Here is a 23603-nt window from a genome sequence, read left to right on the forward strand (position 1 = left end):
ATTTAAACCATAATGTATTCTTTATATAAGCCACATGATTTCAGTTTGCTAGTTTCCTTCTCTTTTTTTTCTTTTTTTTTTTTTTTTAATTTTTTTTCCTCCTACTAGCTGAATCAAGAGTCATAGCTTATATTTAATTTCAACAGATTTATAGTGGAATCATGCAGACTTCACTTTTGCATTCAGCTGTCCACCATTTGTAATGTACTGCTCTTTTCCTGAAGACAGGTCTTGTAGCTCATCTGGGAATAAAATATCACCTTAAGATAACCTCATCAAGGGTTTACCGACTAGTCCAGGAAAATTACAGACAAGTTGTACGAGGAGAGTTCCAAGGACTGAGCAGTGTGCATTGAGATGAGCTATAATCAAGTTATAAATACATAAATTAGGAGTGTTACTGCTCTTTGGCAACATATAAATGCATGAATACCATAATTGTTTTTCTAATTTGCGTGAGCTCTTCTAAGGAAATCATGTTAATAAATTGCCTTGATAATTGAGTGTCAGAAGGTTGGTTACATTTTCCTACACACAGCATCTGTCTGAAGCCAACATTATTAGTTAAAGTTTAAATAGATGGTAGTTTATTTTATTAGCTAGAGCTTTGCCCAGGTGCTTGGAAAGAGATGTCCACTAAATTCTGAAGAGTCACAAAGAGGATGCAATCTATAATTACAATCAGGAATCTCTTCAGGGCTGAAAGTGAGAGTTTTAACAGTTTTATCTGCTTTCTACCCTTTTTTCCTCTCAGTGGTTAGAAAAACAGAGAGAAGCTCAGAATGACACAAATGAAAAGTGAAAAGACAATTATACTCAATTACACACTAATCACTGACTATCACCACTGCCTAAGCAGGGAGAGGGCATTCTAATAGGCAGAAAATGAGATTTTAATGGCACAAAGGGTGGCCAAAATAACGACTCGTATATCTTTGCCTCCTTCGTTTTCTCCAACTTGTGGTTTGCATCTCGGGAGTACAGTTCCTGGTTCCTGTGCAACGGTGATAACTCTGTGCAGCTGAAAAGTTCAAAGGCACTGCAGTTGAAAAGAATGAATAACAAAGGCAATGAAATAAACATTTTTGCCCAAAGGCAAAAGTTCATAAACCCTTTTTTGTAACGGTAAATGTAATTAAGATTCACAGATTCCTATGGCATAAGAGTGGGGTACAAAACTTCATGGCTTGAAACCCCAGGAAAAAAATACCAACAGAAAAACAAACGGATGTGCTTCCAACCTGAGACTTGAATAGACTTGAATAGATTTCCTTTGAAAGAATTCTGATTTCTAAATGCAATTTCCAACAAAGTACATGACATTACATTAGTTGCTTTATTTATTTATTTATTTGCTTATTTTTAGTGACTAATTTCATAGTGTTCAAGGCTTCTGTATTTTGGACATACTTTTCTATCTGGGATTCTATGTCAATCCATCAAAAGTGTTTGTTAGTGTCACTTTAAATGTGTGTTGATTCTGGCTATGGAAAATGTGATCTTTTACATTTCCTTTCACAAAGCTTTTATTGTCTGTGACACAGAAGGAGAGCGCAACAGTCAAGAAATCTTGTGATGGCTGGGCAAAATGGGACAAAAAATGTGAGGCCAGGTTTCCTCTCCCCAAAGTCTTGCTGATTTGAGGTTTGGTATAATCAAAGGAGATCCTGGAGAAGATTAAATTACTTTAATCAGTTACTGTGCTTCCTTACACCCAGCCTTGTCTTTACACTACAAAACTTTCGTTGTTTTGGCTTTTTCCCCCCGTCTTCAGACTTTGGAAACCTTTTTCTAACCCAGTGTTTAGAGCTCCTGGCCATGTCCAGCAACTCTACCACCAGGTTTAGGAGGACACTGATCCCTCTAAAGCTGACATCATGCATTGGCCACTCAATGCATAGAGGAAATAACTACATAATTACCCTCGCCAGCTGATAAAGATCTTCCCATTAAACAAACAAACAAATAAAAATCCAAGCCCTACATTCATGTTGGTGTTACCAACAGCTCCTTTATGTCAGTTTTGGTGCCTAAACAATGAGTTAAGAGACATGTATAAGATGTAGAGCTCTATAAAGTGGCATCCCCAGACTTTGTGTTTATATAAGGGAGCGGTACAGCAGCAAACATATCAATCAGTGTAACAAACTGTGGGACTGCAGCAAAACAGGAAAGACTCAAAGACCAAAGGAACCTCAGCTGTTGGTCCCATAGGTTGCAAGGCTAGGGTGTGAAACATCCCTTGGCTGTGGGGTGTGTCACAGGTCATCCCCTCTCCACCCTTCCTCGGGGCTCTTCCCACAGGCTCCCGGGTGCTGCTGGAGAGGATGAGGTAGCACTGGATGGAAAGTCGAAAGCCAGCTCTGCCTTGGGGGTTTCATGAAGAGGAGAAACAGGAGTTTTCCTGCTGAGTGGGCACGTTGCAGTGCCCTGCCAGTGTGCATGGAATTTAGATGAGAAGGAAAAAGGGTCCTTTTACTAGCCAGTGGATTTTTGACCACAATAAATCTGGGTGTGTGAGCAATTAACATAATGTTTCCACCCATCCATGTGTCTCTTGCTGGCAAATGCTCTGGACAAACTGTGTGTAAAGCTGAATTTATGGTGACTTTAGAGGGGGTAGACAGGGGAGCTTTGTCTGAAGCCCAGATAATCTTTTGTGATTTTTAAGAAAACCACCCTTAGAATGTTTGGAACAAAATCTAATACTGAGATTCACAGGTTCATATTCTTAACATACTTAGCTTCTTTCTCCCCTTTGACATCAATTTATTGCAAATGAGGGTCTGAAACACAGAACCCTGGGGAAGCTTTATTTTCTATGTAGGATGTTCCATTCTAACTTTGTTCTTGAATGTGATGGACAAATATGTTGTTTAAAGCAAGCACTGGGGGAAGGCAGAGGACAAGGAGAGATGGCTAGGGTGGTGTGATTTTTGTTTTTATTGGGTTAGCCTTGAATTTGGAGATTAGAGGGCATGGTATGTCCTGGTCGGTTTTAGGAAGCATAATGCTACATATAACATACTTGTCTTGCAAGCTGGATATTAAAATGTTGTTGCTCTTGTTTAAAAAAATAAGAGAATAAAAAAAGAGTTCCACCTTCTTAATATTTGGCATTTTTTAACATCAAGAAAAGATCTGCAGGTATCCTCCAGATGACCAATTATTCTCCTTGTTCATCTGGTTTATTCATTGCTATCTGAATGTGGTGGGAGAATCTCTGTCTTGCAGACCTGTGAAGTGTTGACTTTTGCAGGAATAAGGCAGGGATTAACGTCCTGGGGAGCTGATAGCCTGGAGTGTCCTTGTTTGTATTTCACGAACAAGCAACTCAACTGCAGGCGTGCCATCTCAGCCAGAGTTCTTTAAAAATAGCATCAGAACAGAGATTATTAGTGTGTAATATATGTAAATTGCATATTTTTATGTTTTCTATGCCTATTACGCGGCTTCTTGCCTCTCATGCATACATTTACGGGAATATTGTATTTCCTTTTCAAATTAGGTTTCAGTGGCTCCGTGCGCTTTCTTTTAGCAAACATTTGTCAACTCACAGTTTTGAGTGGGTAGCATATCTGTGCATTAATGTATGTGCACAGCACCTCGGTGAGGTGCTGGACTGCCTTGTCCCTTTCTGATCCCGGCATCAGGGGCCGTCACCGGCTCTTCGGAACGGCTGCAGAAACACTTGCCTCGCTCCTGCAGGTGCACGGCCCCAGCAAACAGCAGATTGTTTTTAAGACAGGGTATCAATATTTTGAACTGCTTCATTTAAGATAAGGGAAAAGGCTTTTCCGGTGTACACGGGCATCCCCTGACCTCGTCATGTGCTTTTTATTAGTGTGGGAGCAGCGGAGTTTGCCCTACACCGGGAGATCAGGCAGTTTGCTGGTTTGGAGAGCGCTGTTGCTGTTTTGGGCTGCTGTGGGTTCAGGTGGAGCAGCAGTACTCTGCTCAGGTTCCTGCCCACGAGGCTGAGTGCTTCCTATGTTTAACCTGTAAGGACATTTAACCTGTGGGATACCCAGGCTTAAACAGTGCTGCAGTGTTAAGCTTTTACTGGAAAAAGAGCAAGTGTGTGCTACCTGTCTCCTGCTAGGCATATTTTTTTTTCCTGCTTGCCCTGTAGAAAAACTTCTCATATCTACTTTATCCTCTTCCTTGCCTTCTCCCCCCATAATTTAATCAAACCAGCAGCTTTAGAAGCTGTGGCCTTAAACTGGGCAGTGTATTGAAAGTTGGAGAGGCTGTGTAGAAGATCATAGCAGGCTTTAACGAAGTTTGCAGTTCCTGTGCCGTTACCTGGAGCTCAGGAATAATCTTGATAAGAAAATTCCAAACTTTTCCACGAACAGTAGTAAAGATGCAAGCTCTTTCAAGGTTTCTTTCCTCTACTGTCAAAACATTTCACCGCCTGAGTTTAAGAATTACCCTGTAACTCCTTTTGGTGAGACAGATCTTAGGCAATGGGCTTCCCTTAAGTCTTTGAGAGCACTTGGTTTTCATTAACCTGAAGTATGGAACTGATGGCAGCTGTCGAGTCAGTTAGATATGTTCATACTGTCTTGTTAACTCTGTTTTTAAGGGAGACACATGAACCAGGGGCTGAAAACCTTCATTCCCTCATTAAGAGGGATGAGAAAGGGGGGAGGAAAACCCCCAACTATTAATTCATTATACTTTTTCCTATTCCTTCTGTTGGATTACTGCTGGACTGGTTGCCCACAGAAACATTTCACTTGGATTCAAGTCCCACAGCAATGAGAAACTCATGATCTTTGTCACAATACACTTGGCTTTGAGAGCTCTTCGCTTAATGACCCAAGAACATGAGACAGGTCAGGGATTTCTTTGTAAGGAAGAAAGTAAATTCACATGATATAATTTTCATGAACAAGAGTTTTTGGTATTTTTTTTTTGTTTTTGTTTTTTTTTAAATTAAAAAACAAAAGTTCAGCCAATGGAGTTGATTATTTTTGTTTCAGTGGGTACGAATAGATGATACTCAGCAGTTTTGTAACTGTTATGCAAAAATAACATTTGTTATTTGTTTTGTAAATATTCCAATATTTAAAATATTGAAAATAGACATTTACAAATAACACTACAAGTTATCAAATATATATTAATATAACAGCAACGATAAACAGGTGTCTGCACATTTTTGAATGTCCACATTAACTTCTCTCTTTTGGTTTGTTTGGCTTTCAGACAAATCCATATAGTAGTGGAGGGAAGGTGTGTAAGAGCTGGGCTGGTGTTCATAATGTTCAGAATCCTTCTTTTGTGTTTCAGGTTTAATAGAAGGTGGGAGGAGGAGAGTTCTTAGGCAGAGAGCAACCCAATCTCAAATTTAGGCTTGTTATGAATTGTTTTAAATAATATTTCCAGAGCTGAGCATTTAAATTCATGAGCCTGCAATCTTTGAGGCTGCCTGAAAAAGTTGTGAAATATTTAATTTTATATATATACATTTATATATTCATATAGATTATTCATACAAATTATATGTTTGTCTCTGAACTTTCTTTTGGCTTTTAAGTCATCTTTGAATGCTTTCCATACAACCAGGAGTCAGAATTAATGGATCTGACAATTATTTGGTAATGTTACCAGGTTCCACAACTCTGTGATCTACCCCTTAAAAAAGACATGAGTTTCATGTGATAACGTTGTGAATATTGGTAATCTTGTGTAGATAAAAATATAATTAATGAAAGATCAGGTTATCCTCTTAGTTATCCTAAATGTAAACCAGTGCAACTTCTCTAATTTCAGTGTAGGTGATGTCTAGTGGTGTGGAGTCAGGATGAGGTCTCATTTGATATGAGGATGCAGAAGGTCAGATCATCAATGTTCAAAATCAGTGCATTTGCTCTTATTTTCATCAACCAAGTATGTGGTTACCAGCACTTGCTACAGAAATGCTTTCTGTCAGCTTTCTTATATTCAGGAGAAATGTTCATATAAAATGAATCATTCTAGGATCCTACAGGTATAGATCCATGTGGCTAATTAATTTTAAGTAATCCTCCAAAATATCTTTTATAATGCAATGTAACAATGCTTTTTGTATTCTTTCTTGTGCAATATTTTGGTTTTTTTGAGAGATTTCTCTACAGTGAAAAGAATTAACAGCAGGTAATGCCATTCATCTCGGGAGGAGTTTGAAATTTTCAGTGTTGGTGATGAATGAGGGTATCTGACCCACATCTGTTTTACATTAGAATGGAACATTGCCCTGACATCGTTAGGAGCATTTGTCAAGATTCCCTGGACAGAGCTTCTGTAAATTACATGCTGCAAATGTGTCAGGGTCAGATAAGAGGATATCATTAACTGTGCTAAAGTTTACTCATGATTCTGTCACTTCAACTTAATATGTTAACTGCCAACCATTTTCCTTGAGCTGTTTCATTAAATCTTTCATTCACAGGAGGGGAAAAAAAAGTATCACTGTACCCAAAAATATTGCACATGTTCTTTTCTCATAAATCATATTAATTGCAGACATGGTCACAAAGCATATTAAACGCAGGCATCCGTAAATGAATTAAAACATATGAGAATTTTATTGTGCCTATGGTAGGTCCTACATCCTAAAATACCAACCACGTTAACAGGCATAAAGTTTCTTTTGAATGGAATAAGCTTTTTCTCAGCTTAATGGCCTTTATTTTGGTGATAATATTTTCTTATAGCTGATAATGGACCAGACATTGTGTACATGGTCTTTAAGGCTTTCATCACTCCATTTCTCTTTCTGGATCATATTCTCAGCTAGTGATTCTGTGCTAACTCCACTCCCAAGGGATTTGTCCTAAGGGAATATTTTGGATTGCTTCTGGTGGGGTCTCAAAACTTTTCTATAGAGTTTGATTGTTGCAGTCCACTGTGTTTCGTTTAGTTATTCCTAATTTCTCCTTTGTTTTCTTATAGAATATGGTGATTTTATCAATTGCATATACTGTATTTTACTGTATAAGTGCAAAGGCTGTGCCTCAACATTCCTGCATATGTTTTATAAAAAATTATATCCCAATTTTTTTTTTTTTCATTTCCAGGAGTTCTATTCTAAAATATATTGAATAGTTATTATATAACTTAATTCTAGGTGTTAGGTCAGCCCTTAGGTTCCTGATCAGTGAGGCTGACAACTACTACTTTAACTTTCCCGAAATCATTCGGAAGGAAGTACATATTTTCCAGTAATTTGGATGGTATAGAGAATGAATAATATATATATATTATAACCTTAGCTGTTATAAAGCAATCAGCTCTGTTTACTTCTTTAGAACGATACTGATTCAAATCCACAGAACATCTAAGTTGCAAAATCTAGGTCTTTGCGTGTTTCCTGTGCACTGCTAAGCTGAGGGTGCTGAGGATCTTGCAGACATGGCCCATTAATGGATTTCTAATTGATTAGGTGAAAGTCAGCTATGCCCTTCCTGTAACTCCTTGTATGGGTGATAAGGTCATGGCACATACCTACAAAGCACTTCTGCCCTGAGGCTACTTCCCTCAGAGCTTTCAAAACAGACATGACCAAAAATCTAATTATTTAGATACTAATCAACTGCAGGATGATTCTGAAGGCCTCTGAAGAAGATATTTTTGAGAAGACAGTTACTGTTTGAGCTTCAGTTTTCTCCACCTTAGAGACAGAGAGCTGTGTCAGTTCTGCTCTAGTTGTATCTACCAGGTGCATATCCACTTAGTAGGATGATGCTTAAAGACTTTTATTATTATCTAATTAATTTAAAAAATGTAAAGTAAATATTAATTTAAAAATGTAAAGTAAATCTCACAAAATGCTAATTTTAGTTCACCAAAGGAGATAAATCTCTACCCAAGTATAGATGCTACTGAAGTTTGAGCAGCATTTGAGACCATGTCTGGATCCAGGTTTGAATTTCAAAACTAATCTCAAATTTTAAAATATCTTCCAATCCCAAAGGTTTAGAGCTCACTGTTTTCTGCTGGTAAAGTCAAAATAATTTTGTCTTGGGCTCTATTCTGTTGAAAATATTGAAGTGAAAAAAACTTTAGTTAAAATATGCAGTTGGTAATATAGCTGTTTGCCAACTCAGCAATCAGTCCTAAAAGTCCTGGCAGAGACAGTGTGTGATGTGAGAGTGCTCAGACAGAGAAAAGTGCCACTGGGATTCCAGTGGGGATGTGAGAGTGACATGAACACAGCCCCTTCTCTCTACTCTTGAACTTGGAACAGAACATGGTACAGTCCTATAAATATTGGCATCACACTGGTGCTATGCAGGGATGGAAAGGGCTGTGCACTTACTTCAGATTTCTGATAAACCCCTGTGTGTTTTAAACTGTAGTCAAAACCATGATACTCCTGCCAACATAAATATTTTCCAAAGCAGTAATTTTCAATGTAAATGTTGAAGTTAAGCTGTGTTTTTGGTAGATCTTTCTCTTCTTTTTACTCTACCAGTGTTAATTTCAAAGGACAAAGATTAATATAAATTAAATGAACATAGACTCTAATACTGTGTCCTGCTGATGCAATGTCAGGCCATTAAGCACGCTAGATTTTCAGACCATATCAATTTCCAAAGTTATAAGAAAAAGGTTTGTAATTTCTGAAACAGAAAAACTTGCTAAAATAATCTTTAGTAATTTTAATAGTTTTCAGAAACCAACTTTTTCTTCTAAAAGTTGAGAGCCCAGTTATTTCAGCTTTTAGGGAATTTTGGGACAAAACGCTGTGCAAGTTGCTGGGTGGATAACATGATTTTTCAAACTGTAGTGATTCCAGAGTTGTTTTTTTAGTATTAACCTCAAGTTCTTTTAACAGATTTTGTGCATTGAAAAGATTTGTTGAATCTTGAAGTAGAATGAAGTAGAATGTTGAATGAAGTAGAAAATATCTTGCAGCCTGAATCTAAATTCTTCTTATGTTTTTTTTAACTTAAAAAAAGATTTCAGTATTTGAATAAACTCTTTGCATATATTTTGAAACTTGTTTTTCACAAATGGAAGCATTCAACAAATGCCATCAGTTGAACTCATGTTTTCCTGCTCAGTGAAACAGAAGTGAACGTTTCAGTGCTGTATGTAGTAACTGAACTTCTTTCTCAGACCTGGATAGGTCTTCCTTCCTACTTAAGTCACTATCCCTGGATCTTGTTTCACTTATTCATTAAAAAACAAACAAAATTTGGATGCAGTGACCACAAGCTCCCTGCAGTAATAATCCCTTTATGTTTGAGATGGAAAAGAAGTACAATTTAGGGAGGAACATCAGAGCTTTAGGAACCAGATATGTTGTTATGAGGTTTAATTTATTCTTCACAAAATAGACTTTAAATAATTTCTCTTTAGTTTAAGGTAAAAAGTGCTGTTCAAGCCAACAGATTATCAAATAGCAGGTTAGATAATTGTGATGCCCTTTTGTAGCAAGAACAGCCTGTAAATTATCAGAACACGCAGTTTTGGCAGAATCTCTACGTCATCCGTCCATTATAAGCTGCAGACTGTTTGTCAGGCTTTGAAGTGCAATTTATTCCAGCAGAAGGAAGCAAATCTCTCAGTCATACTTATTTTCAAAGTGTGTTACAGAGATGTGCCAGGAAAGTAAATGCTCACCATCCTGCAGTGTGAGGGATTTTTGTATAACAGGAACTTATCACTGTAGTTTCTTCCTTCACTCTTCTTTGAAAGTGCAGATGCCTTTTTAATTTTTTTTTTTCTTTTTTTCTTCTACTGGAAATTATGGCCTAGAGGGCTGGACTTTTATAGGGACAAGCATGTATTTCCCAGTAACCTCTTTTCAAACTAATTTTGACTATTGATTTCATAATTGTCCCTGTACAAACAGCTCATTAGGGGAGTCACAGCTGACTTGAAGCTAGTCTGGAATGTCTGACCCTTTCTGTTGTGTTGTGTCCTCTAACTCAGGGGTTGAAATTGATAACTGGTGCTATGACCAGCACTTTACTCTTTCACATTCTTTTCTTCACAGGGCACGAAGCAGCAGGAGGTGTGGCTGCTCTGCCCCTTTCCCAGCACCCAGAACATCATAAATATGTGGGGTTCTTTGTTACTTCCAGTAGTGTGGCTGTGGTCTGCTCCAAATTAACTTCATTGTAATGATTGCTGATCTTGGAGAAGAAAATTCTGTGAGCTTTTTCACATCTTTTTGTATGTTTGTAGATTGTGCAGGACAGCACAGCTGAAAGCCACTACTTGCTTTTTGTGCTCTCACAATTTAGTCTTCAAGGAATAAACATATGCGGAAATCTCAGCTGGGACTGGGATCAGGGACTCTAAAACCATAAAAGTTTTAAATATTAATTTTCCTTATTTGCCACTGGTATCACTATTTTATTGCTTGTTACCCAGCAGATTTTATTTTGGTGGATGATGCAACCAAATTCTACTCTGTCTACTCAGTGCACTGTTCAAGTATCAAATCTACCTGGTTTAGGAAACCAAATCACAGATTTGGGAACTTCTGTGGCTCTGCAAGCAACACGGTTCTTCATACATTTTAACTGTTTTTATTATTCCACCTTTTAGGTAATGGGACTCTTGACTAACCATGGTGGTGTGCCACACCAGCCCCAAACTGATTATGCCCTGTCCCCTTTAACCGGGGGCCTGGAGCCCACCACCACTGTCTCAGCCAGCTGCAGCCAGAGGCTGGATCACATGAAGAGCTTAGACAGCCTGCCTACATCCCAGTCCTACTGCCCACCGACCTACAGCACCACGGGTTACAGCATGGACCCCGTCACGGGATACCAGTACGGACAGTACGGACAAAGTGAGTGTGGGGACGCTGCAACACCGCACCCCGTCACCCACGGGCTGCACTTGGTGCCTGTGACCAAGAAAATTAGGAGCAGAGACCCTAAAGGCTGACTGCTGCTTCTCTCCAGAGCCGTGCAGAGTGCACTGGTGAGATAGCTGATCGTTCGAGCAAGATTTCTGCTGCATAATTATTTTCTTAAGTGATGTCAACAACATCTTGATGTTATTAATTGTTGAGACATGAAACCTGATTGCCATTAGGTAAAACATAAGGGTTGTCCAAAATGAAATAACCGCTGGCATTCCACTATTAGAAACACATGTTCTTAATGAGGTCAGCTCAAGAATCATTACAGTATATAATCCCAGATACATAGAGTTTTGTCAAACTTGTCCTAGGAATAAAAATATTAGTCCCTTTCCTTTGATATATCAGTATTAAATATGACAATGTCAACCTGTAGTTGGCATGGCCCCATGCTGTGAGGTTGTCACTGCATGACTTAAAAAGCTTCTCTTGTTTTTTTTGCAGGTGCCTTTCATTATCTGAAGCCAGATATTGCATAAATGAACTGTCCACTTCAAGTTAAAGCTGGTCTTGTTTTCCGGTCTCACTCCAAGGCTTGGATAAGAGGGATCTTCTCAACACACTGCAGCCTAAACTGGGGCAGTCCCATTGAGAGAAGCAGGCTTGTTATGTTCTCTCCAGTCATAGCTTTTAGTAGACTTTTGAAGGTTGGACAAAGCTATACAGAAGACAAAGGCCAAAAGCAATAATGAATAAATGTGACATGCTTCATTATGAGTGGGTATACAAAACAGAGCAGTATTTAACATCACTGCCTGGCAAACATTCCATTTTTTTGTTGCTGTTGAAATTAATGGACATTGATTGGGACAAATGGAACATTTTGAAACTAAACTTTAGGGCGGCTGAGCTCTGCATACTCTGACTCATCTGACATCCAGTGCTGACTTTAGTCTAACTTCAAAACTGCTCAGTTTCTGAAGCAAGGTCAGGAGAACCTCTTTCATTTCACACACTGGAAATTGTCATCAAGAGGAAACATCACAGTCCATAAGGAAGCTAAGATAAGTGCAAAAGACTTCCAGAGCAACTCATTGGTTACCTTACCGTGCTTTTGTAATCACTTTGTCAATAAATGTCACTCATGAGTTTTGCTTTACCAAGAGACGAAATCTTGTGTAACAGGAAAAACAGATTTTACCTTTTTGTATGTGGAGTTTTCCCAGTCCATTGTACCTTTTTGGTCAAACATGGGAGGAAAAAAAAACCACCAACAATGCGACTGATTTTTCACAACTGCCTAGCAATGTGCAATACTGTGTACCTCACACAAACTTTGGGATCATCCAAAGTCATAGAGATAGAATCAGAACTATATTTTTGCAGGTACTTTTATTTTTGCAGTGCATAATTCCTGATGATAAAATACAGAGATGTTGCAGTCTACTGGATTACTGAAATCCAGCTTGCTAATCATGATTTAAAGGTCATCTTCAGGAAACAATACGAAGAAATAATTACGTTTACATTTTTTTTTTTTAGTGGCATACAGGACGTAGACAGAGATGGGCCTGTATTTGACACATTTGTTTAAATTATACAGCAATATCCACTATAGAAAGTATAATTATAGGAACCAAGGTTTACAAGAAGTTTGCGTTGTGACATTTTAGAATGTCAATAAATTTGTGTTTTGTGATGTTGAGAGGAAGAGGGCGATGGAAGGTGGGGTTTATTTATTTCTCTCTGTTCTTGTGACAAAGAGGGAGGCAGAACACAAATACATTCCTTTTAGCGTTAAGGACTATGAAGTAGTGAGTTAGACTAGGTTCAGTACAGAGGTTAGTTCACACATTGGTCTTAAGGGTGATGGAAAAATGAAATATTATCTTTGTGTTGCAGCCTCTACAACAACACATGTTGTAAAAAAAAACACACACACAAAAAATAAAATTAAGAAAACAAAAAACAAATGTCTTTCATGTAAAAAGTTCGGTAAATATTTACTATTTATAATGAATAAACATTATGAAGACTTGCAAAGCACTGATGATTTTGTCCTAAAATGTAGTATTGTGCTAAATACATTGATACATTTTAATCTGAATATCATGAAGAAATAAACCATGTTATCTTCAATGCAAACTGTATTCATTATGTAAGTGTATTCTGCAGGAGGATCGGGCAGCCTCTGGGCCCAGGTACTGCCAATGTGCCACATGGAACTGTGTGTGTGTGTGTTAATGAACTATGCATTTTTCAAGTGCTGTTGGTACCATAGTACATCTTCCTTGAAAGAGTGAAACCTTTTAAAAACAATAAAATAGGCTTAAAGCCGAGCACAACTAGGGCAACTCGCTGGCTTCATACAATGCAGGAACTTTGTAATCAGTTACGGGTGGTATCTGTCCTGAATTATGGTTTTTTTCTGTAGAAGCCTCAAGATTTTTTTACTTCAGCTTGCACACAGGCTGATTGAAACATGGGGAAGACCCTCCAAAATGACTGGAGTAAGTCTTAGTGGCACATCAATGTGCAAGGAAATATTACGTCACCCTAGGTTTGGTGGACATTTAATTTCTTCACCATTTTTTAGGAGATGTAACCACCTTGAATTGATTTCATCTTTTATTACTCTGTGCATTTTATTTTTTTTATTAAATTATTTTTATTTTTTATTTTTATTTTTTTCTTTCAATTCTAGCCCTCTTCCATTGGAAAAGGAAGGAATATACTTTTTGAAAAGAAGGAATATACTTTTTCAGAAGACAAGGTTAAAAATATGCTGAAAAATTGGGAAAGAGGGTTTCTTTTTTCCTTGCAGTTTATATTTCTCTGATATACTTTTTAATTCCTGAGACAATTAAAATTTAAAAGTCTCTTATTAATACCTATTCCCTGCTCTAAACTGCTAATTTTTCTGGGATTTTTTCAATGTTGCTTCCCCTGCCTGGAGACTTGGCCTTTGGCACTTGTCTCACATCCTAGGCTTGCTGCAAAGGCACAGTAAAACCTCTGTTTCACCACTTGCAATCCCTTTGCTGTAAAATGCAGGATGGAAGCCTGTTTGCTTGCACAGTTTGGAACTGGGTGATGTCTGAGAGTGTAAGAGCTCCTTCCCAGGAGAGGTGTACCCTGTTACAGGATAATTGCCAAGTGCCACCTTCACTGCCTTGTCCTTTTGTGTTCCAGTAGCTGAGGGGCTGGGACAGAGCTATGATTTCTCCCTGTCCCATCAATGCTACTGAGGTGTTTTACTGCCCTCAAGTTAGACAACAAGGAATTTTGGCTACTCCATCCTCTTTTCAAGTGTCTCCTCAGCACTTTCTTGTGTGAGATCGTAATGCAGAGCTGGAGAGCCTGGAAACAAGACAGATTAGGGGAAAAGGCAGGTGTGGGGGGATTGGAACTAAATGATCTTTAAGGTCCCTTCCAACCAAGGAAGGAGCCTGGGGCAGAGGGACTAAGCAGCTTCCAGATTTATGATGTGCCACAGGAATCTTTGACAGAGTATAAGGATTGCTTGGGGTACTGTTGATCCCTTCTTGTTATCACTGTCCAGGGTGAAGAGGTTCTTGGGAACCACGTGTGTTGTCTGGAACACAAATCCTGAACACTTGGAAAGTCAAAGGGTAATGAGCCTGCCATGGATATTGCACTTGACAGAAATGCCATGCAATAGCTTGGAGGAATGTGCTCACAGCAATGGAGTTCAAAACCCACTCACTGCTGAGTGCAGAAAGGGCAGATTTCAGGGTCCCTCCTGTCTTTGTCTTTTTTTGTGTGTGTGTGAGCGTATATTACAAGATGAAAATAAATAACAACAGCTGCCTAATCAACTGTCTGACATCTCATTGGAGTTGGAAACTCTTGAGAGACAGGTTTTGATGCAAAAAAACCTTTTAAATCTTCCTTTATCTAGAAAAAACTTCTTACTCTTATCACAATGCTCAATATATGCATTTTGCCACATATTTACCTTGGTACGTGTTACTATTCTTTTATTTGAGCATTAAAGAATGAGCTAGGAAAAGAATAATTTTTGATGACACCTATTATCCTTTTGTTTCCCTGGATATTTCAGTGTTTCCCATTTAAACAAAACCTAGAAATAAACATTTTTTTTTATTCCATAGTCACACATAGTCAATATTGCCCCAAAATCTCTCATCTCTACAAGTGACAAATGATGTTGAAGTGTATCTTTCTGAACCATTTTGAAAGGCACAAAATGCCTATCTGAATCTACAAACTTTCACTAAAAATAGATGACTGTTAAACAGGGTCTATGTCCTCAGAAATCCTGCATATATGTGATATTAAATTTTTAATCCCTAGGTTAAGGTCTGTGCAAATTCAAGCTTTTAAAAATCTGGCTACAGGTCTTAGCCTAGATCTCCAAATGTAAAGAAAAAATACTACTACTTAATTTTAGAATTCCAAACCCCATCCCAAATGATCACCTGCTACTAATATTTTTTGTAGCAAGGATGTATTTGCATTTTCTCAGAAGTATGACAGACTAATAACATGCAAATAATTTGTTATATCTGAATTCTGTGATATATTCTCATACATGTAAGAAATGTATTCCCTCTCATCAGAGCACTGCTGGTTACTGCTGATGTGTATAGCAAACATTTTTACTGTGTTGGTAACCATGAGCATTCTCAACGTTTTCTATCCATCAAGTCTTCTGCCCTAAAGTCTGTAAAGTGGATTACTAAAAGATATCTTTGCATAAAATAACAAAAATTAATTTAAGGCATTATCAATGAGACCATCAAATCTGGAAAAGTTATAATTAATGAACTTCTTTGTGTTGTTCACTTCAGCATTCTGCTGCCCACTTAACTGCAAGAAAACCTGCATCCTGATTAGAAGATCCCACTTTTGATTTCTTTTGGCTTTTCCAATGACATACAGATATTCCCTAGGGCAACTGGAGAATCGTAGGCTTATTTAAAGAATCACATGAGTTGATTTGAATCCATTCAAGATATTTGTGTATTGTAAAATAATAAAACTCATAGTCTGCTCCTGTGGTCATTGCAGGCAACAGGCCATTTGATTTGTCAGATTTTCACTACCTATTCTCTCCCAGCACTTCTGAGCAGCTCATCACAGGCTGAGGAATTCTCATCAGTCACAGGAAGCGGATTGCTCTAGCTAGATGGGTAGTCAGATTCAAAAGTTTACAAACTATCTATCATATAAGCAGGCTTCAAAATCAGTATGTGTACATGGTGCTGGTGCTTGGTTCTGTATCGCAGTCGTGGTTCCCACAAGCAACACTTTGCAGCGTTTACACGTATTTTAAGTCATTGTTTAATGCATTTACATTGCCTGAATAAACCAGAGTGGCAGTGGACACCTTGGGCACTGCAGCATTTTGACATGCACTGTTTATTATTCAGCTACTCAGGCAACGTCATGAAAAATCATAATAAAACTAGGAAGACACATCACATTTGACCTTTGCCGAATAATTTAATAAAGCCAGCTCAATACACAAATATGAAAGAGCAGTTACTGGTAAGAGCGGAACTGTTGCTTCCTTGTCTGAGAATTGGAAACAGTTCAGAAGCTTTATTAACCTTTCAGTGTCTTCATCTTCAGCAAAGTTTGTCCCTTAGGCCATGACCAAATGTTAAGCTACTTGTTTCTTCCTGCACCCTCCTCCTTTCAGAGCTCACACGGGTATCTTTGCTTATGCTGTACACAATTATGGTTTCAATTCTTTTCACATCTCTGTACAATTATCCATGTTTTTTTCTCACGGACTCCCTTTCATTTACACAAATATTTTTCTCCCCATATATATGCACTTATTCATAAGGATCTCAAGTGCACACGGCTGTGAAAATTTAGCTTTTTAAAGGTGACTGTTACTTTTTAAGGGTGTTAAGTGTATTCTGCACACTTAGCCCATAATGTTTTATAGTTCAGCAACTCAGAGATGGAAAAAATTTCTTTGATACCATGTTTGTGTGAGTGTCCCCATGGTCAGTACCAGAATAATTAACAAAGGGTACAAATCTCCCAAGGCTTCTGAAATGCTTTTTTGTCCACGTTTAAGCTGGGGAAGGGTCTACTGGGGCTGGGGGTGGTGTGGCTTGCAGGGACCATCTGGTTCATTACACAGCGTTTCAGCAAACCCTTTCTCCAACATCCCTATCTGAAGTCAGGGTGGTGGAAGACACTTCCTTCCCTTTGTGTCATGGTTGTTCCCCATTGCCTCCCTTTCCCCTGTGGCTCTCCAGCAGACTTGAGTCCTGCCACTCTGCAGGTTCCTGCCAGCCACACCGTTTTCCCCAGCATCTGGATCAGCTCAGTAGAATTTCTCTCTTGCCTGCTCTTCCCAAGGACTCTGATCTTCCCACTGCCTTGGGCAGGGCAGTGCCGGCAGCACCTGCACCAGCCACAGCACCAGCCACAGCTCCCAAAATGGCACATCACTGTTTTGCCTGGCCCTGAAACCTGAGTGAAATTTTTAAACAGTCAGGGTTGCCTGATTTGTAAAAGGGGATAATGAAAGTGTGTTAAAAAGTAAGGTGGAGTTCAGCTTTTCCTTTAGAGCCCAGAGGGGTTTCTGAGTGCAGCACAGAGTAGTCGTGGTGGGCATGGGAGGGCACGGAGGGCACAGGGGACACTGTGGAGCACACGGGGAGCAGCCAAAACATGGCCCTCCCCAGCTGTGACGACTCAGCCCCGAGCAGAGCACAGAGCCACTGCCAGGAGCAGTTCCTGACCTGCTGGGACTGGGGAAGCTCAGGGGTGTGAGCGGGACCAGGAGCTGTCAGTGGTGGGATGGGGCTGTGGTGTGTGAGCCATCTGGTCTCTCTGGTGCCAGGGTGTCCAGATGCCATGTGCTGTGGAAACAGCACAGCTTTTCCTGTGGGTGGAGAGACAGCAGGAACCATGCTGGGAATCCTCTGAGAAACCTGAGGGGTGGTTTCTGCTGAGGGCAAAGCCCAAATACAGTTTTCCACATGGGTGCTGCTATCCCAGGAAAGGCACACAGCGGATGGGGAGGGGAGGTGGTGCTGTGGCCCCTCAGTACCACTAACAGCACATTTTCCTCAGCAAGAAGTGTCTGAGGGTAGCAGGCAGGGCAGAGGCATTCCCACCCCCAGCAGACGTGGGTGCCTTTGGCAGAGCTCAGTCTGTCCTTTGGGAATGGTTGGGAGCAGTGTGTGCCGTTTCTGTACTCGGCTCCCCGTGCATGGAGCACTGTGTAAAATAAAATCTCCCCTTGCTTTGCAGGTACTGCTGAGGCACGGTGGAGCTGTGCCAGTGCTGCAGTGGGCCCAGGTGACCCATGTGTGAGCAGAACCTGGTGTGGCTGGGACCACATGGCTTCTGCGTAACTGCACTTGCCAGACCAGACCCCTCCTGTGAACCCTTGCCTTGGCCTGGCTTTGGTTTCAGAGCATTTTGTTGGATCCAGTCTCCATTCAGACTGCTTGTGCCAGTGCTGAGACCTTACATCTCAGGTGTAATGTCTCTGTCAGTCCCACAGGTGATCTCCCAGGCCATGTCCTGACCACAGAGGCAGTGGGAGGGTGCAGGGCTGCCCTGCCTTGTCTTGGTGAGAGCCAACCACAGCAAAACCACCCATGAGCCTCAGGAAAAGTAGTCAGTTTGGGTAAAATTACCCTGTAGACTTTGGTAAATTATTTCTGGGGTTTAGGCATGCATCAACCTTGGGGCAGATATCCCTGCCTGCCTTCTTTTGTAATCCTATCCATAAAGGCATACATAAATGCCATATATTTAATAGACCTGTGAGTTAGAAGTTTCTCCACCCTTCAAAAGGATGTTCTGCTATTGTGACCCAAAAAATCTAAAGGAAAACACAGTCTGTACTAGTGTGGATGGTATCACAAGCTCTCTTGACAAAAAGGGACTTGGAGTAGTTAGGTTTTTTATATCCCTAAAGCTTAAATAAAGCCTCCTAAAATGAATACACAAAGTAGATAAGGAGTTTGATCTTATATGCATGTACACCCAGACACTTTCCCTTGATTTTTAGTGGAAATTTTAGGTGTGTGAGGACCCAGAGATAGCAAAGATGAGTGAATAAGGCAATTTTGATCTGTGAAACTACAGTTCTTTTGGTTCTATTCTGATCCTGCTCAAGTTCATCAGGAAAGATTAACTTTGGCAGCTTGTTCAGTGACTAAATCTTGATATTTTTGTGGTTTAATTCATAACATAACTGTAAGCTATTGCCCTGTGTTTATATTTCCCATCCATTTCTCACATTTCCAAAGCATACTGATATGTGATCCTGGCAATTTAGCTACCATAATTGGCATTTTTCTAGGGCCAAAAGGAAACAAATTCCTTATCCTCCATACTTCTTTAATTTCTGAAAAACAACAAGTAACATAGTTAATCCTCTTTTTTGATCTTTTCCCCCTCCTTTGAGTTTTTCTTATGGTCTTTTCCTTTTAATCTTTTACTTTCTTTTTAATCTTCACTCATTGTCCCCCTGCATTTGAAGAGTTTCATGTACTTACATCTCTAAAAAGAATTGGACCACTTTATGGAAATAGCTCTTTAGGATCTTGTTCAAAGCACCATTATGTACTTTTAGCTTTTTGGGGGAGGGTGAAAAAAGGAGAGAAAAAACAACTTTAAAGCAGTGTTTGTTTGTGTAGCCTAACAAAATACTGATCTGTTCAACTAGATGCAGAAACAGTGGACGGAAACACCCTAAATTACAATAAACTCAGATTGCATTAGATGATCAGGAGGATAGAGAAGCATCTGCCTTTAATTGGGTTGGGTCATATCAGCTAACTCCTGATGCAGGTGTGTTTGGGCAAGAGCATTTCAGGAGGGGCAAAGCAGGGCAGCACAGGTGAGTTCAGTGGTCCATCAGTGGGCAGTTTCTCCAAAGCAGGGCAGCACAGGTGAGTTCAGTGGTCCATCAGTGGGCAGCCACTTCAAAGCAGGAGGGGATGAGCTGTGCTGTGTCTGGAAGCCATAACACTTCCCGTGGCTGAGCAGAGAGCAGCTGAGGTCCTGCCACTCATCCAGAAATGACACCTGGAGGCCTCTTTCAGTTTAGAGGCAGAAGACTTCGTCTGCTACGGTATGTGTGTTCCTTGGCTTACAGTTTTCTTGTACATGTGTATGCAAAGCCTTTAGATGTTTTTTTTTGCAGCAGCCAGTGTTAAGGCTACAAGTCTTCCTTTGTGCGTCATCCTTTCCCTGGTGCTGTGGAGGTTGCTCTGTGAGCACTCATGTGGAAACTGGTGAAATGTGGTGTCTGTTGTGCTAAGGGTGGTGCACTCTGGCCCCAAGTATCTCTCCTCTGAGAGATGGGTGTGTCACAGCATGCTTGGAAAGGACGGTGTAGCACTGAGTTCAGCAGGCCAGGACTCTTGAGTTTGTGAGCTACCTGAGGCATGAAGCCCACGTGTTGACATGTTGACAAGCATGGTCCGGTGTTAACAGGGTAATTTAGCTTTCAGGGTTAGGCTGATGTGCTTTCTTTCCCTGCCGTTCAGATAGTCAGATCCTCAGGACTTGGTGTGCCTTTTGTTAAAAAACTGCTTAGGCTTGTGAGGCTGTCGGATCACTGCATAGCATAATATGCAGTGTTAAACCACCTTATTTCTAAGAAATATTGAGTGTGCACCTCAAGAATCGGCGTGCTGCAGCTGTGCTTCAAGAGGCGTGGTGGAGTGGAGGCACAGCACTCCTTGTTCATAGCATACCCAAAACTGTCCCTGGGAATTCACCTGAGTGATTTCTGTTACTTGTTTCTCATTTGTGGTGTCCTAACCTTCACCTCCTGCTCCCCCCCCCCGCCCCTATTTTTTTATTTATTTTTGCCAATACCGAAAAGGCTCAGAAACTTAGCTAACAGAGGTCATGTGTTTTCTCAAACAGGCAAGAAATTTACAGGATTAGCATGTGTCCAACCTAATTTGTGAAGAATCATATGCTTCTTTTACTAAGCAAATTCTTCAAAAAACAAACAAACAGTAAGAGTTTACAGAGTTCTGGAAAAGTCACAAAACCTAAATGAAAATCCTTTTCCAGTTACATGAATATAAATTGGGCATAGTTCCCCTGGAGATTTTATACTAGTTTAATGCATGTATTTTAATTGTAGTTAAATTGCTGATAAAGCTTTTCTTCTCTTTCCTCAAAATGAGATTAGGTCACCCTAATCTGTTCTCCTTTACCCACAAGAATAGGTGAATAAGATCTCTCCCATAACTTGGCCCCAACCAAGAACAGGGTTTGGTATTGCTCTTTATGGGATTTTTTTTTTTTTAAGGCTGATTTTAAAACAAATAGTTAAAACGTGGAGCTGAACATTTCTTCTAGAAGTTGCATGTTCTAAATGTACTTATAGCATAGTCTGCTGCTCATATAAAATTACAGACTTCACTTTCATCTTTCTTTTTACAAGAAACCCTTAATGACAAATGCAGGCTGTTTAGTGATACCGATATACTGCAATCTTAGCATGTGAATTAGTCATCATACAATCAGTTCAGGGGGTCAGGCCTAAAGAAACAGTGCAGAGTTGGCAAACTGCTAGTCTGGTGATGTGCTCTCCACTTCAAAGTCATGGTGCTTACTCCTCAGAATTCAGATCACAGGAAGAAACAGCTGGTATTGTCGTTTGTGGCAGTAAGGGCTTCTTTTTTTTCTGTAGCAAGATAAGGTTTCACTACTTTGTAAAACAACAATTTACTTTAGAGTGACCTAGCCTGTAAAACACAATAGGAAGCAGGAATCCACAGAGCACTGCTCTGCTGTTATCATGCAAGCAGACACGACCTGTGAGAAACCACACTGCAGAAGACTTAACCTCCTTGCTCCTTGTCTGAAAATATTCAGTGTAGTCCACTTGTCAGTGGCAGTCAAGGGTTTCATTTTCCAGAACGACTTTATAAGCAGTTCTTGTTTTTTTGGATATTATTCTCTTGCATGTTTCCCATGTGGTTTTTGTGGCAGCACACTGCTACAGACTGTCAGTCCTAAGGCTTAATGCAGGCACATTAAAACATGCAATTGTCCACCTAAGCTCTGAGGTTGTCAAATTTGAGTTGAAATTTTTCATGCTTGACTCGTAGATGGCAGCTGACTGAAATGCCATATTTTTTATTCTTCTGCCTCTACATGCCTATCACATCCCTCTGGTGTTTTTAAAGTCCTTTCACGTGGTTACCTGAGCAGATTTTTTTCCCCAGAATATTGGGGTGTGGATGGTGGGTAGGGGAATAAAAAATTAAAATGCATGTTTTAAACTGCCTGGCAGATCTATGTCTCAGGGATTTGATACTGTTATTATTAATAGACTTCACAGGCAAGGAAGGCTTATCAGCCAAATGCCTCATTATCAAGTGACTGGGACTCAATAAGTGCTTAACAGCATTCTTTACCAAAAGAGGAAATGATTACAGGCCAGATCCAACTGCTGTTGGAGCTAGTGGATAGAGTCTCACTTCAGTGAAGCATCACTTGGGGCCCCTAAGATGCTCGCTCCCCTCTGTTTTCTGACGTGCTTTTAAATCCCCCAAAATGAACCAAACAGCTTTAGCTTCTCTCATCTCGCAATGTGTTCTGCAACTTCTGGAAAGGAACCTGGACCCAAGGAAAAATGCTACAGAACAAAAAGAGCCACAATACAAACCATATGACAACGCCTATTTCTTCATCCTCTTTGTCATGTTGTTTTACTCTTTCCTGGCGTTAACTGTCTTTTTTGGTTATGTACGCTCGAAGAAAGCGATTTCAAAGCAAGATCCTTACCAGGAGTTCATCGAGGATAGGAATCGAAATAAGAAGTGGAACATGACCCGGCCAGTGGTGGTGAAATTTGACTTTGAAGAAGAAAGTATTCTTTGAACTCCTTATAACCAAAATACTCTGCAAAATGCACCGGACTGCCTCTGCTGCCAACATCTCAAGGGGAGATCTACACATTTATCTTGTTCGTCTGTTGCCCTCACAATAAATCAAAGCATTGCTGAAAATAGGTAACAGAAAAAGAAGTTTCATTCTTTCTTTTTTTCTTCTAATCCATTTGATGCTGGAATATATATTTTGGAGAAATCTCGTAAACTTTAAAATGACAGTGAAAAGTGGACATGTTTTGCTTTCACTTCCAGTTTGGTGCAACAAGAATGGGAATCCATCCTGTGCTGAGATTCTGAGTTTAAGACAGAGGACTCGTTTGTGTCGCCCACAATCACTGCAGGGGAATGCTGTTTCTTCTGAGTTGTTCAGACCTGGGAACTGGAGTGTAGTGTCCCTGGAAAGTGCCTCCCTCGAATAGCAGAATGCATTTTGCCTAGACCAGCAAATGCTATTTAACATGTAAATATAGAAAAGATCCTCTTGCGTTCCCTCCCCTCAAAAATTAATTTCGTATGCTATGGCCAAACACTGAAAAAAACCATCTGCAAAACGTAATTAAAATGCATCTAGTGGAAAACCAGGTTGTGTACTCAGTGAATTTAAAGTCCTTGCCTTTTTCATGTTTTGCATGTATTTATTCTTCACTGGCTTCTGATTGAAGTGTATGTTTCAGTCCTAGAGATGGGTAACTACAGCTGATCACAAACCTAACAACGGAAGGGCTTTTCTGTGTCTGCAGTATATATTTGCTAAAATACTGCACAAGCTTTGTTCAGTTGTACTGAATACATTAGACTGCCATGTGATTTAATATTTTTTCTCTCGCTTAATAAGTATTGAAAAAAATAATAGAGTTCTGACATAGAACATATTGCTATGCTTAATATAAAAGAACAGT

General features: G+C 39.8%; 1 protein-coding gene across 5 annotated transcripts in view; it reads left to right on the forward strand.

Moving 5' to 3' along the window:
* The window catches only part of PAX3 (paired box 3), a 76337-nt gene extending 62763 nt beyond the window's left edge, over positions 1 to 13574 (forward strand). For 4 of the 5 annotated variants that reach the window (XM_050307821.1, XM_050307823.1, XM_050307822.1 and 1 more), the window contains exons 8-9: positions 10552 to 10798; positions 11318 to 13574. In XM_050307821.1, coding sequence (XP_050163778.1) covers positions 10552 to 10798; positions 11318 to 11352 — 282 coding nt within the window. In that variant the 3' untranslated portion in view covers positions 11353 to 13574. Of the gene's footprint in view, positions 1 to 10551; positions 10897 to 11317 lie in introns of those variants that run through there. The other variant, XM_050307820.1, reaches the window with a different exon arrangement.
* The last annotated feature ends 10029 nt before the right edge of the window (positions 13575 to 23603 follow it).

The sequence above is a fragment of the Myiozetetes cayanensis genome, unplaced genomic scaffold, assembly GCF_022539395.1.
Source record: "Myiozetetes cayanensis isolate MyiCay16 unplaced genomic scaffold, myiCay2020 scf13, whole genome shotgun sequence".
Lineage (NCBI taxonomy): Eukaryota > Metazoa > Chordata > Aves > Passeriformes > Tyrannidae > Myiozetetes > Myiozetetes cayanensis.